This window comes from Protopterus annectens, chromosome 14.part0 (assembly GCF_019279795.1).
Source record: "Protopterus annectens isolate FY-2018-M chromosome 14.part0, PAN1.0, whole genome shotgun sequence".
NCBI lineage: Eukaryota > Metazoa > Chordata > Ceratodontiformes > Protopteridae > Protopterus > Protopterus annectens.
Genome location: NC_056748.1, coordinates 7,400,670 through 7,418,007, shown reverse-complemented (window position 1 = coordinate 7,418,007; position 17,338 = coordinate 7,400,670). Strand labels below are relative to the sequence as shown.

At 40.2% G+C, this 17,338-nt stretch overlaps 1 protein-coding gene across 3 annotated transcripts in view; it reads left to right on the top strand.

Moving 5' to 3' along the window:
- MXI1 (MAX interactor 1, dimerization protein) overlaps positions 1-17,338 on the top strand; it is an 862,954-nt gene that overhangs the window by 678,711 nt on the left and 166,905 nt on the right. For all 3 annotated transcript variants that reach the window (XM_044055700.1, XM_044055699.1, XM_044055701.1), the window contains exon 4: positions 2,271-2,385. In XM_044055700.1, coding sequence (XP_043911635.1) covers positions 2,271-2,385 — 115 coding nt within the window. The remainder of the gene's footprint in view (positions 1-2,270; positions 2,386-17,338) is intronic.

Sequence of the window (17,338 nt, the reverse complement as noted above, 5' to 3'; positions counted from 1 at the left end):
TTATATAGTGGTGTGAGAGTTGTTTTTGAGCAATCCAGAGTGATATAGAAAGACTTAAAAATCATATTTAAGTGCAGTATCTTCTTCTTCTTCTTTCGGCTTTTTCCCGGTTAGGGGTCGCCACAGCGGATCACCTTGTCCGCACATTGAATGGCAGTGGAGTTTTACGGTGTCGAGTTGCCAGCCCGGCGCCCAACCTTCCACAGAAGGCACACTCACACGCACACCTAGGGCCAATTTAGAGTGTCCAATCCACCTGCAGCATGTCTTTGGGATGTGGGAGGAAACCGGAGCACCCGGAGGAAACCCACACGACCACAGGGAGGACATGCAGACTCCGCACAGAAGGCACCCCAGCCAAGGATCGAACCGGAGAACCTCTTGCTGTGAGGCAGCAATGCTAACCACTGCACCACCGTGGCCGCCCATTTAAGTGCAGTATACAGTTACTTAAGTAACATGTTTGTGCTTTTACATATTGCTGGACATTGTGGTTCCACACTCTCAACCTCCAACCATTAAAATCATAGCAGAAGCCTTTAAAAATCACAGCAAAGGGTCAGAAAGAGAAGCAGTTTTCTTATTTTTCACACTGAAAGGTATTTATGTATACTAGATCCACCATAACTTGTAGTAAGGAGACTTTGTACAGGCGTAGTTTGTTTGTTTGTTTGTTTAGTATGTACCCTTAAACAGTAACCTTAAAGTCTCAAAGCTTTGCCTGAATCATAGCAGTTGAGAGGTACGTACTGTGTATTTTCTTCTTATAAGCCATTCATATTTATATTATTAGTGTAGCTTGATTACTGTCCACTTGTTGGCTTTTGTGCCAGAATTACATAGTACTTCATTATAAAGTATGATGTTCCAAAAAATTGTTCTCATAAAAAGATGTCTTAAAGATGTGCAAAAAAACGTATACATATATTCAGTTTTGGGCAGTACATGTCTTGCTGTGGTTTGCATTCTTCTGTCGGCAAGACAGAGATATTTCTGATTTCTCATTTCAATCAATGGACATTGTTTTTTTGTTTGTTTGTTTTCATCCCTTTGGAATTCTAGTATAGCTTAAGGTACTAGGAGGCATCAGGAGCTGCCATTGCTAGTGTATTCTGGTGGGAAAGTGTCACATTTTAGTTGTGGGTAGTCTGGACAGACTGCTAGGAAGAACTTGTGAGAGAATACTTAACCCTGTGGAAGAGTATATGTAGAGCTGATTAAGTTGTGCAAGAGAATGTTGAAGTCGTAAAGTGTTTAAGCAAATAAGCATTTTTTATATTCTAAAATAGATTTTTGTCACTCTGCTGCAAACTGAAGATAAAAATAAAATGTGTAAACCGCTTCCTTTGTAATATCTGAAGTTTTTATGTGTATATGTACATTTTGTGTGTGTGTAGAGATACCTTGCAACATGAAATTTATTAGTACAGCATGGTTGCTTCTTTCTGCTCCTGCTGCTATTCAGATATGCACCTTTTTGCCATATGTTGCTATCCTGTTAGTAGCATTCCAGTCATAGTACTGGTCATTATGGTTCTCTGTCTGCCACCTATGGAGTAAGAACAGTATGTTGTCCCCATCTCTCTTAGCTAAAACAGGTGGTGTGTAGTGCTTCAGGTTTTGTGGCTTGTTACATTTGGCTGCAGTCTGAATATTTCCTTGCCCCCCCCCCCAAATCCCTCATCCTCTTATATTTTATTGTCTTCTAGTGGTCATGGGTATAGATTAGCCAGTTGATGTTTGCCCTGTCCACCAGTGAGCTATGATACAGTTCTTAGTTTGAAAGAAGGTGGGTATCAGATATTCACAATTCATAATTTGTGGGTTCAAATTCTGTATCTCATAGTAGAGAGTGGAACTGGAACAGCTGTATGCAAGGCCAGCATGGTTGCTGGGATTAGCTTTGTCTCTCTGTACAAGTTCCAGTTTTTTGGTTGTTGCGCTTGACATTAGCTAACATAAGGAATATTGATAGTTTAGGCAGTTGGTGGTATTTTTTGAAAGTGTTTATAGTGTCAGTCCCTCCTGTATAAAGTTCTGTATGTACAGTACCAGATGTGGTTGTCTCCCAGGGGTCTTTGTAGCAGTGGGGTGGTCACCTTTCCTTCCCAGAGATAATGTTGTACTGATGAAATGCTTAAATGTCCTCCCACAAAGCCCTGTATGGTCAAAGGCAGTCCATAATATTACTGTTAGACTTGATTTGCTGACATATTTGTAATTAAAAAAAAATTACAGTTAAACCTATTTTGATACTTTTTCATTTGCAGGCGTGCTCACCTTCGTTTGTGTTTGGAACGCTTAAAAGCACTCATACCACTAGGACCAGACTGCACCAGGCATACGACACTTGGTCTGCTCAATAAAGCCAAAGCACATATAAAGGTAAGAAATGTGTACATGACAGCTTACTTGAAATCCATATTCTGTAATGTTAATATATGTATATGTTTGTTGCTTGCTTGTTGCCTTGAGGTGGGAGGGGGGCTAAGTACTTTCCTTTTTAGCAGCCCTATCCCGTGGAAATGAGATGCAAATAGCAGTATTCTGGAGTTACCAGTTTGCTGCCTTATTTACTTAATGTTGGTATGGCGCATCAAAGGATATGACTGAGGCTCAGTGGAGTGGAGTGAAATAGAAACTGGTTGATAAGAAGCAGAAAGTGACTGCTAGAAAAGGAATGTCAGTGAAATAGTCACTAAGTAGAATAAGCAATGAACTGCTACAAGGGTCAGTCTTGCAGTCATTAGTATATTTGTTAAGTATTGTAGGAGGTTTGCAGAGCAGTGTCATCTTGTTTTCTGATGTTGCAAAGACAGATGTAGTAGTCAAATGGGAATGGATCTCCATGGAGATTTGAAGTGACTGACATAGCGAGCATAAAAGTAGCAGTTGTCTTTGCTGTAAGAAGGCAAAAGGTTTTATGTTCAGTAGATGAGCCCATGGAAAACAGTGGTCTCAGTGGTGTACTATTAGCAAGACTGAGAAGGAAGGGGATACTCATTCATGTTATGCATCATGAAAGGGCGGTAGCAAATGCCAGTAAAGTAATGGAACCTTAGCATGATAAGAGTGGATTCTAGAGATGCTAAGGCTATCCTAACCATACACAGGACATTGGTACAAGTGCATGTGGAGTAATGTGTACATTACAAAACAGTTATTTATTCACTTGATCTGATGTTGTCAGTTTTCATTCTGTCCTCAACTGATGGGTTCGGATCAGAACCAGCGGATTCGACTTGGCTGTTGCCAAAGCTTGTGGCAACCAGGAACTCTCGAGTTTCTCCCTTACCCACAGTGCACCAGCCCCGATTACCTCAGATCTCATTTGTCTCTCCAGCGAAAAGACTTGTCTAGCCAGGGTTCCTATTGCTTATCGAATTGCAGAAACTTCGAACATGAAAACATCGAACACAAATGTTCGAAGTTTCAAAAACAGCTCAATAACTGTTGCACTCCCCCCCCCCCACACACGCACACACACACATTAATTTGTTAAATATACCAACTCCGAGATCGCACTACAGTGCAGTAAAGGGAAATATTCCCTTTCTGCACTGTAGTGCGATCTCGGACTTGGTATAGTTAAAGAGCGAGGGTGTGGGGGGGTGCAGGGGGGCTTGCCCCCCCGCCTACAACAGTTACGTACTGTCTGTTTTGTTTTTGTTTTGTATTTGAAATTATAATACTTTGAACATACAAGTTTGATGTTGTGGTGTTCGAAGTTTTATTATTTCGATCACATAATAGGAACCCGTCTAGCCATACTCTCGAGCTTCCTTTCAGATACATGAATTTAGCTTCTTTTCTTTCTCTTCTAATGTATTTTTTTTTCTACTGTCAAACCCTTACTAGTTGCTTATAACCTTTCTTCCTTATATTTCCCCTTTATTCTGTTGCTAATTCTCCTACAAAAGTAGTTTGTTACCATTGCTGGTATTCCCATCTTCTATTTAAAAATTTCTGTTTGAATAGTTCTACTTAAATTTTTCAATTTCTATTTCTAAATCTATTTAAAAAACTTGCTTGCTTTCTTAATACTGTTACTGTTTTCACTATTTGCCTTCATTTCTGCCCCTATACTGTGGAGGAAAAAACATCAGGTTTCAAAAAGTGTGTAAAGTGTTGGGCGCAAGTTGCCTCTCTCTGATGCCCACACTTCATGCATTTATTGTCTGGGCCCTCTTCACCTCAGGAAAACTGCTCAATATGCCACAGTTTCAGTCCACACTTTTTAATGGAAAGAAAAAAATAAGCTAATATTAAAAGGCCTTCTCCCCTCCTGTTTGTGGAGAAGCTGTTTCTGAAGGTACTTCTACTAAAACGAAGTCAAGTAAATCCTCATCTCAGAGACCTTCTACTTCATCTTCCTTGGATTCCTTGAGAAAACAATCAACAAAAGATCCAGTCTCACCCAGATCCCAAGAAATCGAAAATTATGGATTCTACCCTAGCTACAGATCCGAAACTGGCAAAATCATCTGATCCAACTACTTCGGATCCAGATGCTTGGAAACAGGATCCAACAAGTTCTAAGTCATTGGATCTGACATCACCAACTTTGGCATTTAAACCCTTGCCTAGAGTAAGGTACTCTCCCTTCCCGGATCCTGTCTCGGACAGAGTACCTTCTCTCTTTTTGGAGCTCCCTGTATCTCCATCTACCCTTTCTGCTCGTTCTAGAAGCCTAACTGAAGAAGATGTGGAGAGACTGGTGAGAAAGATCCTCTTAGTGCAAGGACAGATTGGGGTTTCCTCAGCTCCTACTCCACTGGGTCAGGAGATCTGAATTTCTTCAAAGCCCTTGTTGCAGATTCCTCCTCTGTAGCATCAGTGTCTCTGGATCCAAGATGTCTGGATCCATCCGTTTCAGATCTAAGGATAAACCTTATCCTTGGATCTTAAATTATCCCTGAGAGCAGCAGCTCCATTGGATCCAGAGAGCTCTCAGAGCCGCAGCTTGCCTGTCAGATCTGAGGTGTTGCATTCAACTCTCTGCACTGTGGAACCTCGGCATTGGATAGCACGGCTCTGGCTTCAGCCCTGGAGACTTTGCCCTCTGAGTGGGGGAGGGCTATGATCCAGAAGCATGTCTTCTCAGATCCAATTTCCTCTCCTTCTCTGGGCCACTCTGCCTTTGAGGCTGCGATGAGGGTCTTTTCTGCTCTGACAGTTCTGATGGAACCTTCCCCCTTGGATCCAGAATCTTCCACCATAATGACCCAGCAATTACAGCCTCACCATCAAGTTCCACTGAGACAGCCAGTGCAGAAGCCCCAGGCTCCATCTCAGGGAAATATTTCTTCTTCTGATGCCTCCAGAGCATGTCACTGAGGAGGTCCCCAGAAAGAAGATATGCAAGACGAAGCACATTGACTCCACAGAGGAGTCTATCACCAAGGATGCAGATTTCAATGAGGGCAAAGGGTCGCCATGGTCACCTCCTGAAGATGTCTTATTTAGAGACATCCTGGAAATCCTTAAACATAGAAGCGGCTGGACACCCAGTAACCCGGCATCTGAGGAACCTGTTCTCATGTAGGCTTTTGGTACTGGACTCTCTACCTCCTGGGTTCCACTGCCTGCCGATGAGCTCATTAACTTGATCTCATGATTGACGTGGACGGATACAGACACAGCAATTCCTCAGAGACTGGACAGGATAATGGCACCACCTGCAGACAGACAGTTATGGAGTAAGAGAGTTCCTGTTGATGCTATGGTCGTTAGGGTGGCCACCAAGAAGGAACTAGCCGAAGAAGGTTCCACTGTCCATCCCCCCAACAGGGAGTCATAGTAGGCGAGGGACAGATTTAGGAATCATGTACATGCCTCATCCACTTTTGCTTTGAGGTCTCTCAACTGGATGGTGCAGTTGTAACATTGTTGCCTCACAGCAAGAGGTTCTCCAGTTCGATTAACAGCTGGAGTGCTTTCTGTGCGGAGTCTGCATGTCCTCCCTGCATTCGTGTGGGTTCCCTCCGGGTGTTCCGGTTTCCTCCCACGTTTCAAAGACATGCATCTGGAGTGTTTCTCCCTGCACCTCCACTGAAAATTGGCTTCATTCCAAATCGGACTTTCCCAGTAAACAAATGTTAAATAAATAAACTACTTGGCACATTTTACCAGATTACAAAGGGATTTGATTAAGGAGTTTCTGAGGAAGTTCAGGCTTCTGTAACTTCCCAGCTGACTACTCTTCAGTCCATATCCAATTCAACCATCAGGTTGATCTGAAATGTAGCAGAGGGAACCTCAAGGGCAGTGGGTTCAGGCATTTCCACAAGGAAACATGCCTGGATGGGCCTTTGTGAGTTTGCGGAGCCCTTCAAGTCCTCTTTCATCAGTGGCCCCTTTGATAAAATTCTTTATTTGGCACCGAGGTAAAGGACACACTATCTCGGTGTGAGAAGGATGGAAAGACTCTGTCTGCCATGGGAGTGCATTTTGTTTCAACCCCTCAATGAAGTTTTTCCAGGAATTAGCGAGGTGATCAGAAAATGTGGTTCAGAAAGTGTCATGGTAATTTCTAGGACACACTTGGAGGAGGTTCCCTCAGAGGCAGGGGAGGGATCTCTAATGGATGTCGCTGCCCACATGGCAAATGTGGCCCACAGAACCAGGGATCTAGAGAATCGTTCTTTGACAAACCCTGCCAGCACTCCCAAAAGGAGGTCTGATTGTCCACCTCTGGGAGCAGTTGGGGGATTATCCCTACACCAGAGAGCCTGGTTAGATATAACAAAAGATACTTGGTTGCAGAGGATTATTTCCAGATGATATATAATATCCTTTTCCCTTCCACCTCCAGTCTCAAGAAAAATCCCTGATGTTCCACCCCAGTCAGAGGGAACAAGCAGCAATTAAAATACAAAAGCTGCTAGAAAAGAGTCATCCAAGAGTTCCTGCCAGACCAGCTAGAATCCGGAACTTACTCAAGGTTCTTTTTAATGCCAAAGAAAACAGAGGACTGGAGACCAATTCTGGATCTAACCAAACTAAATAAGATGGTTCAAAGAACCAAATTGCAGATGGTCATGGTTCAGTCCATTCTCCCTTTTTTTGGGCAAGAATGACTGAATGTGCTCAGTTAACCCTCAGGATACGTACTATCATATAAAGTTGAACAGACAGTCCAGAAGGTATTTACGCTTCTGGCTGGGAGCCAGTCATTACCAATTCAGAGTACTCCCCTTTGGACTCACCACGGCCCCCAGGGTGTTTACCAAATGCATGGCAGTAGTAGCAGCTCATCTCAGACTGCAGGGGTTCCGAGTATTTCCATATTTAGACAAATGGCTCAGTCCCACTCTGACCAGGCATCAGCTCATATTGGCAAATGACCAGGTTCTCCAGACTTGCTGTCTTCTGTGGATATCCATAAACTATGAGAAATCTCATCTACATCCCACCCAGAGCCTAGAGTTTATAGGAGCAATTCTCAGTACAAAAACAACTATTGCATCCCTATCACTATCGAGTTCAGACAATAAAGTCACAAATTATAAAGATAATCTGTAATGCCTGAATTTTGGGCCATTTGGGCCTTCATGCACTGGAGGCAACAATAACATTAGTGCAGCTAGCCAGATTTTACATGAGAATTTTTCAATGGATGCTAGCTACACAGTGGTCAGTTCTTTACCAGTCTGTGTCTTCCCAGGTAAGAATCACTCAGACATGCGAGAGAGACCCAGAATGGTGGATTCATTCAGATCAAGTTCTTCTAGGCCATCCATTCACATCCCCTCAGCCCAAGGCCGTAGTGACCACAGATGCTTCCCAGTTAGGGTGGAAGGGGCATTGTCTGGGGAAGACCATCCAAGGCACCTGGTCCCCGAAGAGGCAAAATTGCATATAAATGTTCTAGAGATGAGAGCAGTGCTGTTAGAGTTGCGGGTATTCCAAAATGCTCTCCCCATAGGGACCATTGCAATACAAATGGGCAACATGCCAGTGGTCTGGTACATCAACAAACAAGGAGGAAACAAATCCTACCCATCATGCTGAAAAGCTCTCAGGGTGTGGAAGTGGGTGATCTCTTCCAACCGCTTTCTCTTAGCAATGCACATTCTGGGGAAATCCAGTGTGATAGCAGACAAATTGAGCAGGTGCATACTTCTACCCCATGAGTGGTCCCTCAGCAGGAAAATTGCAGACAAGATCTTCTGTCAGTGGGGTCAACTTTGCTGCGATCTATTCACCTCTCACTGAACAACAAATGCAGCAGCTACTTTGCCCTAATCCCCCCAGAGGAAGAATCTCCGAGGGATGCTGTACTTCATGATTGGCCACCTGGTCTTCTATAAGCATATCCTCCCATTCCATTAATTCCCAAATTCCTTCAGAAAGCTACCAGGTTGAAGAGTTAGATCATCCTCATTGTCCCTTATTGGCCTCAATAGATTCAGTTTCCCTTCCTTTGGCCTTGTCTGATTAAATGTCCTTGGGTTCTAGATCCAACTCTTGACCTCCTGACTCACCCGACAGGCATGATACATCCAGACATTGTAAGTCTCAGGCTGATTGCCTGTTTTTTCCAATTACATTAATAGCCATACAAGCTATGCTCTCTTCCCCTGTCCAGCATATTCTGTTGTCCTCTCATAAACCTTCTGCCAGGAAACTGTACTCCAGCAAATGGAAAAGATTTGTTTTTTGGACTCAGAAACATAACATTGAACCCTTTACAGCCCCCATACACAATATCTTAGAATTTCTATTGCATTTATTTTATGAAGGAGCTAGTTCTTCCACAGTTAAAGTACAGTTAGCAGCAATATCAGATTTTCATGTTGGAATAGATGATTCGTCTGTAACATCTCATAAATTAAGCAAAGCATTTTTAAGAGGCATGCCACTCTTAAGGCCTCCCTTTAAAGATGCTACTCCTTGGGACCTGAATTTAATGCTGCAGTACTTTACTTAACCCCCATTTGAGCCCACAGCTATGTGTGACCTTAAATACCTTTCATGGAAGACAATTTTCTTAGTAGCCGGTACTTGGCCAGAAGAATTTCCAAGATCCAAGCATTATCCTCAAAACCCCCATACTTGATTTTTCATAGGGACAGGGTAACTTTACATACCAGTTCATCATTCCTTCCAGTGGTGGTGTCAGAATCCAATATTAGTCAGTCTATTAATTTGCCTGTATTCTTCCCCAAATCTTCTAACAAAGGTGAATATGCTCAAACTCAAGGCAAACACAAACTTCTCAAAACAGGAAAAAAGGAACTAGAACAAGCAACACAGCACCCAAACAGGAGTAATAAAAATCCTTTAATGTTGTAAAGCGCTTTTCATTTGGTACAGTGCACAAACTTCTTCAGACAATCAAAACTTCTTACACTGATACTATAAATACTGAATCAATTAGCAGCTTAATTAAGCAAAGGAAATCAATCATACACATTTAAAAGAACATTAACTGCTTAAAACCACCTTCAAAACGAGTTAAATCTAACCTCTAAAACAGGTTGTGATAGTAAAGATTAAATCAGCACACATATCAGAACCTAGAAGTAAACAAATAAATACAAAATTAAGGAACATACTTATAAACCAACACAACGTTGGACCATAAATGAAAACAAATAAAAACCTTCATCTTAGTAAACTTTTAAGTTTTAAAATGCTGCTAATAGAGCAGCATTCATTCAATCCAGGCAGATTGTAGGCATTCAATCTGACCTGCCAAACTAGCTCCAATTCTTCCAACTTCAAGGGTGCTGGGCCACCCCTAACATCCTGACAAATCTGATCAATCACCAAAAATTTAAAACTATGATCAGGGTGAGATGAGATATGCTTGCTAAAGCATTTTGAAGTTTATTTTTTCTAATAGCATAAATATGCTCATATAGCTGGTCACGGAGTCGTCTCTCCGTTTTTCTAGTATAGAAGGCCAAACAATCCTGGCACTGGGCTAAATAGACTATCATCTTAGAATTACATTTCACTCTACATTTCAGAGTGTACTGCTGGTCGACCACCTTAAACCTGTTAGATTCTGTAATATACTGACAGTAGTTGCAAGATTGACATTTATACATGCCAGCAGTTCTGACACGCCCGGATTGACGTTGTTCAAAAAAAGCTTTAAGATTTTTAGCTTTCTTGTAAATCACAACTGGTTGATCCCCAACCTTGTTGTAGACGCTAGGATCACTTCTAAACAATGCCCAATTTTTACAAATAATGCAAAAACAAGCATTACTATTAATGTTATAAGTTGTGATGAAAAGAGGTCCTTGAACCATAGAATCGCGGGTCTTGTTGGGTTCATTCACCAACAGAGGGGCAATATTCCTTTCTTGTTGGAAATCAGTACCAAATGAAAAGCGCTTTATAACATTAAATGATTTTTATTACTCCTGTTTGGGTGCTACGTTGCTTGCTCTAGTTCCTTTTTTCCTGTTTTGAGAAGTTTGTGTTTGCCTTGAGTTTGAGTTTATTTCTATGGCGTCTGGAACAGAGGCTAGCCCTGGCGGCATTTCCTTGGATAATACCCCTGATGTGTTTAAAGATGGAGTCAATGAACGTAATGCAACATCAACTAAGGACACCGGTTTTGAGAACAATAACCCCCTAGACACTCTTATGTCAAGAATGGATATACTGTTGGCAAGGCTTGACAATTTAGAGCGTCAACAATGTATGAAGAATGCTGCGTTACCACCTTCATTACCTTTGCAAAAGGATCTTACTAACACTTCTGCTAACCGTGAAGTCGGCTCAATGGTGTCTCACATGCCGGGTTCATCAAGTATAGAGTGTGGGCAGAGGAGTATTCCGGCCAGATGTATACTTACAGCACAGGAGGCACCGGTGCCTGTCAATGGGCAAGATAGTGGGCAACGTTTACAAGGTAACATTTTACATTCTGCTATTCCAGGTAACCTTAATCCAGCTACGCTTGGTTTAGCCGCTCCTTTGTCAACGGCAGCTGTGGTTCCGGCGGCTGAAGCGGCTAATAACTCTGTTTTTTCCAGATATTACTATTTGGTTGGCAGATAGTTTTTCATTTACCACAGCTTGTAAATTGACAGTCCAGCAGAACCTTGTCAACGAAAGGGATCGTTTTGATATCTCTTTTAATCTTAAGTCTCGGGATAGTTTACTAGTCAAACTTAAAAAGACTCAGCTGGAAATTTCATGTTTTCTTGAGTGTCTCGCACGGAAAATAGTCCCAAAGGGACTGAGGCACTATCAGTATCCCACCGGCTTGGTTGCTAATTCTACTTTTCACAAGGATTTACTTGCTTTATTCGACCGACAGGGTTTTGAGTTGTTAGAGTTAATGATTAAACATTACTCCCTGTCAGTCGACTCTTTAAGCAAACAAGTAACTGAGCTGGATGAGCTGATTAGGCTTGATAAAGAATTTTTTCGCTATAAATATGACTATAGCCGTGTTTTTTCCAGCATAGACCAATATTTAACCAAGCTCAAAAATAATAAAATTAAGAAACTTGACAGGGATGTAAAGGCATATAGTGGAGAGGTTGGATACCCTTTGCCGCCCTTTGCCCAGGTTTGGCAGGGCCCAATCAGACCAACTAATTCATCTTCTGACAATAGAGTTGCGACTCTGAATTCAAGCTTCAACCTTTCTGAAAACCAGTCTCTGCACAATAATCCCACCTTTGATAGTGCTTCAGTTAATGAAGAAGTGATGCAAACAGAAGTAAGAAGGAGTGAGAGACTGCAAAACAACAATAAGTCGGGTCACTATAATTCGAAGTCAGATGACTCTAATTTTTTAGGAGCAAGACCGAAACACACGACCGGTCAATTCTCCCAGAAGTCCAAACAGAATTCCAAGCAATACAGGACTTAAATGCATCTGATATTCTTTGTATGCCAACACATGACAATGATGTATCAAATTTTCTTGATGTTGATTTTGCTTCTCAATATGTTTTACCCCATGGTTGTAATGAGTCTGAAGTTTTTTCATTCAGTGACAATTTGCATGATTTGTCAAACCATCAGGACAATAATTTACCTGTTATTATAACTAACGTAGATGGTGATTTCAATGTGTATAATTATTCTTCAGTTAACATTACATCTGAAATGGTTGAATTATTTTCTAAGGGTTATACTTATGTCCCCGCCCAGAAGTTGGATATGGTTAAGACCATTATAGATGTTAAATTATTTATCAGGAAACTTAACTTTAACTTGATGATGGGCGGTGACACTTTTGTTAATAGTAACCCTTTTAGAATCTCTAGTGTTTATAACCCCCCACTACATCCATTATTACAGGTTTTTGAGCTCATGTGTGAGTTAGACATTCGTCAGAAATTTCAGACCGAGAACCGTTCTTCTACCTTGGATGCCAGTATTAAAATTGAGAAGGAATGTATTGACTTTATTAAATCACAAGACCTTCGTATTTGTAAACCTGACAAGGGAGGGGGGATGGTGGTTTTTGACAGTGTTGATTACATTGATCGCATGTTAACTCTACTTGACAGTTCATCTTATTTGCTTAGTTCGAGATCTGAAACCAACAGAGCTTACAACAACATCAAAATACTACTGAGGAAATGTACATTGAAGGAAGAATAGATCAGAATATGTTTAATTACATGTCTACAGTGTACCCAAGATACCCTTGTTTGTTTGACATACCAAAGATACACAAAGATGTGTTGAATCCCCCTATGCGCCTACTTGTGGATAGTAGGGGTTCCCCTACATACCCATGTGCCAAGGTTGTAGACGCAATTTTACAGAAATTTTTGGTCAAAGTGGACCAAATTTGTAAAGATTCACGGTCATTTCTAGATAAAATCAATAAGTTAGAATTTGACTCTAGATATAACTTTCTCACCATAGATGTCAAGGATTTGTATACATGCATTCCGCACGATATTGCTTTAGACTGGGTTGGGCAAGCATTAAAATTAAACGGTGGTACCAGAAATGAGTTAGATCTAATTAATGAATTATTGGATATCATCCTTGATAATAACTATTTTATTTTTGGTGATAATTTTTATTTACAGAAAGTGGGGGTTGCGATGGGCTCCCCTTGTGGAGCCAGTGTTGCCAATTTGGTAATGGCTTATTCGGAGCATCTTTATGTCTTTAAAAACTTTGACTTTAAGGATAGAATGGTCTTTTATACCCGTTACCTTGACGACATTTTTATCTTGTTGAATGGCAACAGAGTGACCAGTGATATGGTGGTTAACCACTTTAATGATACCACTCAGTTTCTGAAGTTCACATCCACATTTAGCACCGAGGCTATTGCCTACCTAGATATTTGGTTATCTAAAGTTTATTCCATCCAAAAATTTACGGCTAAAATCCATAGGAAGAGCACGTATTCAAATTCTTTCTTGCATTATTCTAGTTGTCACCCGCACCATCAGGAGCGGGCGGTAGTCAAGGGTCAGTTAGTTAGGGCAGCCCGTATCATAACCCTTGACACTGATTTTCGTGATGAATGTATTTTGTTAAGGAGTATGTTTTTACATCGAGGCTACCCTGATGCAATGGTTAATGACATTATAGAGGAGGTTTCAAATAAACGTTTAAGACGTTTTTATAAACCTATTTTAGATAGTGTATACACTGATTTCCAACAAGAAAGGAATATTGCCCCTCTGTTGGTGAATGAACCCAACAAGACCCGCGTTTCTATGGTTCAAGGACCTATTTTCATCACAACTTATAACACTAATAGTAATGCTTGTTTTCGCATTATTTGTAAAAATTGGGCATTGTTTAGAAGTGATCCTAGCGTCTACAACAGGGTTGGGGACTTGTGATTTACAAGAAAGCTAAAAATCTTAAAGCTTTTTTTGAACAATGTCAATCTGGGCGTGTCAGAACTGCTGGCATGTATAAATGTCAATCTTGCAACTACTGTCAGTATATTATAGAATCTAACAGGTTTAAGGTGCTCGACCAGCAGTACACTCTGAAATGTAGAGTGAATTGTAATTCTAAGATGATAGTCTATTTAGCCCAGTGCCAGGATTGTTTGGCCTTCTATATTGGAAAAACGGAGAGACAACTCTGTGACCTGCTATATGAGCATAGTTATACTATTAGAAAAAATAAACTTGAAAATGCTTTAGCCAAGCATATCTCATCTCACCCTAATCATAGTTTAAAATTTTAGGTGATTGATCAGATTTGTCAGGATGTTAGGGGTGGCCCAGCACCCTTGAAGTTGGAAGAATTGGAGCTAGTTTGGCAGGTCAGATTGAATGCCTACAATCTGCCTGGATTGAATGAATGCTGCTCTATTAGCAGCATTTTAAAACTTAAAAGTTTACTAAGGTTGAAGGTTTTTATTTGTTTTCATTTATGGTCCAACGTTGTGTTGGTTTATAAGTATTTTCCTTAATTTTGTATTTATTTGTTTATTTCTAGGTTCTGATATGTGTGCTGATTTAATGCTTACTATCACAATCTGTTTTATATGTTAGATTTAACTCGTTTTGAAGGTGGTTTTAAGCAGTTAATGTTCTTTTAAATGTGTATGATTGATTTCCTTTTCTTAATTAAGCTGCTAATTGATTCAGTATTTATAGTATCAGTGTAAGAAGTTTTGATTGTCTGAAGAAGTTTGTGCACTGTACACTAAAGGATTTTTATTACTCCTGTTTGGGTGCTGGGTTGCTTGCTCTAGTTCCTTTTTTCCTGTTTTGAAAGGTGAATATGCGCTACCAGTGGTGTCTGGTAACTTCAAATTAAAGGGGGGTTGTAGAAGACAGCTGAATGTGTGGGGCCAATGGGAATGGGGTGTGGCCAACTAGAAAGGGGTGGAGTTATGCTCAAAACTACAACAGCTGGAACTTTAATTAAATATGCTACCCTGGGTGCCAAACCGTCATTACGAGAGTCCAATCAAGACAAAATGAAGTGTAGAAGAAAAAAATATCTCAATGCATTGGCTACATGACAGCTTACTTAATAGCTAGATGGAAACACAAAGGTTGTGAGGCATGAAAAAATAAATTACTTTTTAAATACATTACTGGAATGCCAGTCAAAATCAAATATTAAAAAAAAACAAGCAGCACTCTACTCAAACCACTTCTCCTTGTATTGCAATTCCAATTATAATTTATGTTCACCTTTATAAAATTACCAAGTAACATGCTGAAAGTAGCAATCTCTCTGATACCCCCACTTGTAAAAATGTTTCTTATCCAAAAAGACCTGCTGCCTGACAACAACTATCTACTTGTTTCATGGGGAAGACATGATCAAAGTAAAACATGAACAGCAAACAAGAAACAAGCTCAAGATAAATTGCTTAAAGGATTACTGCACAGGTTATGGACCACACATGATAGATTGGCATTCTGTTTAGTTTACATGTAAAGCCTGCAAAGATGACTGCAAGTCTCCAACAAATGTAATGAGCTTCTTAAAGTACTGTAATCTTGCCTTTATTACAAATAATGTCATATGCATTTCAGTACATAAGGCTTATATGTTATCTAGTTATGTAAATATTCTCTGCATGGCAACAATAAAAAAGGCTTTCAGTGTTGGTAATTCTTTAACAGTATGCTTATTAAAGCTTACTTGCATCTTACAGTCTCCGACAAGCTTACCTGATGGTGATTAAAGGGCACTGCGACAGCATGCATTTTCTGAAGAAGCATAAATCAACAGTATAAAAATATGACAGAAAACTAGAACATTCTGCAAAATCAAGGACAGATGAAAATCCACTGCCGTACTTGTGTCTGCCTTGGATAGGGGAATACTCCGCACACTTACACTGCATAACTGCTCCTTGCCTTGCTTGGACACATCCAGAGTTAACACATGGGGGAGTGGGGTGCAACAAGTATGTCACAGTTTGAAATGTCTCTGGCTGATGGTGATGGCTCTGACACTCATACCTCTCAACCTCAGAGCAAGAAATCTGGACAAAGCCATACATAGAAGTGGGACACAGGCCCAAAAATAAGGACAATTTTTAAATATTGCTCTTATAAACTTAGAAAGATAATAGAATAGTAGTAGGTCTTGCATTAGTATAAATTTTCTGAAGGGTATGAAATCTGAAACTCAAATGTCTGCCATTATTTTTCTAACTTCAATCATTAAAGATTTGCCACTAATTTGCCAGAAAACCACAATTTTATGAAAACGGATGAAATATGCGATGCAAAAATATAAAATTGCCACACAGTACAGCTGGGAACCTGTCAAAAAAGGGACACCTTTTTAATATTAGTACTGTTAACTTGAGCAACTGACAAAATTAGAGAATCTGCATGCATTTCTGAAATAAAAGTAATCTATAACTCTGATCATTAAGGTTATTTATAATTGTAAACCCTCCATGTTTTCTTCCAAAATTGCTATTTTGCAGATGGATTATTAGGGGGAAAGCAACATTTTGAGCCAAAATTGGGGACAGTTGAGAGGTTTCGATATTCCTAATTCTATAAAGCAATTTGTATGTACCTCTCAACCTCTTAATGCAGGAAATCTGGACAAGGCCAAACATATTGGGAGGAACAATACATACAAACAGTACTAAAAATTGCTCTTGTATAAACTTAAGACAGTTGATAGAAGAACAGGTCTTGCTTTAGCATGCACTTTTCTGAAGGTCATGACGTCTGAAACGTAATGTCTGTCATTATTTCATGACTTCATTCCTAAATGATTGGCAAGAAAACCACAAATTTCATGAGGATCAAACCAAAAATAAGAAGCAAAAATCTATTAATTCTGCAAAAATCTGGACAGTTGAGAGGTATAGTTTAGCCAGGCCTGTCTGAGTTTGCTGCCCTTCCCCCTTTCACAAAATCATGGTCGAATGGAGCCACCCCCCTGCAGCCATTCCAATGTCCCATTCCTTGGTTATTTCACCCCATTTACCATAAACATTGTAATGTGCATACTGCTTTCCTCCTCCAATGATGTGGATTTCATTTGAAAGTTTTATTTTACATTTTACAACACAAACACTTAATAGATATCTGCTAAACAAAGCAATGCAGTCTCACAATGAAAATAGACTTAGCATTAAAACTTCTCTGCCCTTGAAACTCTCATTCTTTGAAGCAGCATTGAAATCAACATTCAAAGAAAATACATTTTGCCAGTGGCAGATAAAGATTAACTTTGGGCTGTTTTCAAATCATAGGCCCCTTGCACACGAAACATACACGTGCTCTTTGATACACCTTCGTGATTATATTCCTTGTACAATACAGTACAGTTGTTAGAGAGCGTTTTAAATTTATTGTTTTGAACATTTTTATAGTAAACAATGAAACAAAATGCATGCACCAACTGCCTAATTCAGAACATTTCCATCATAAAAGTCTAC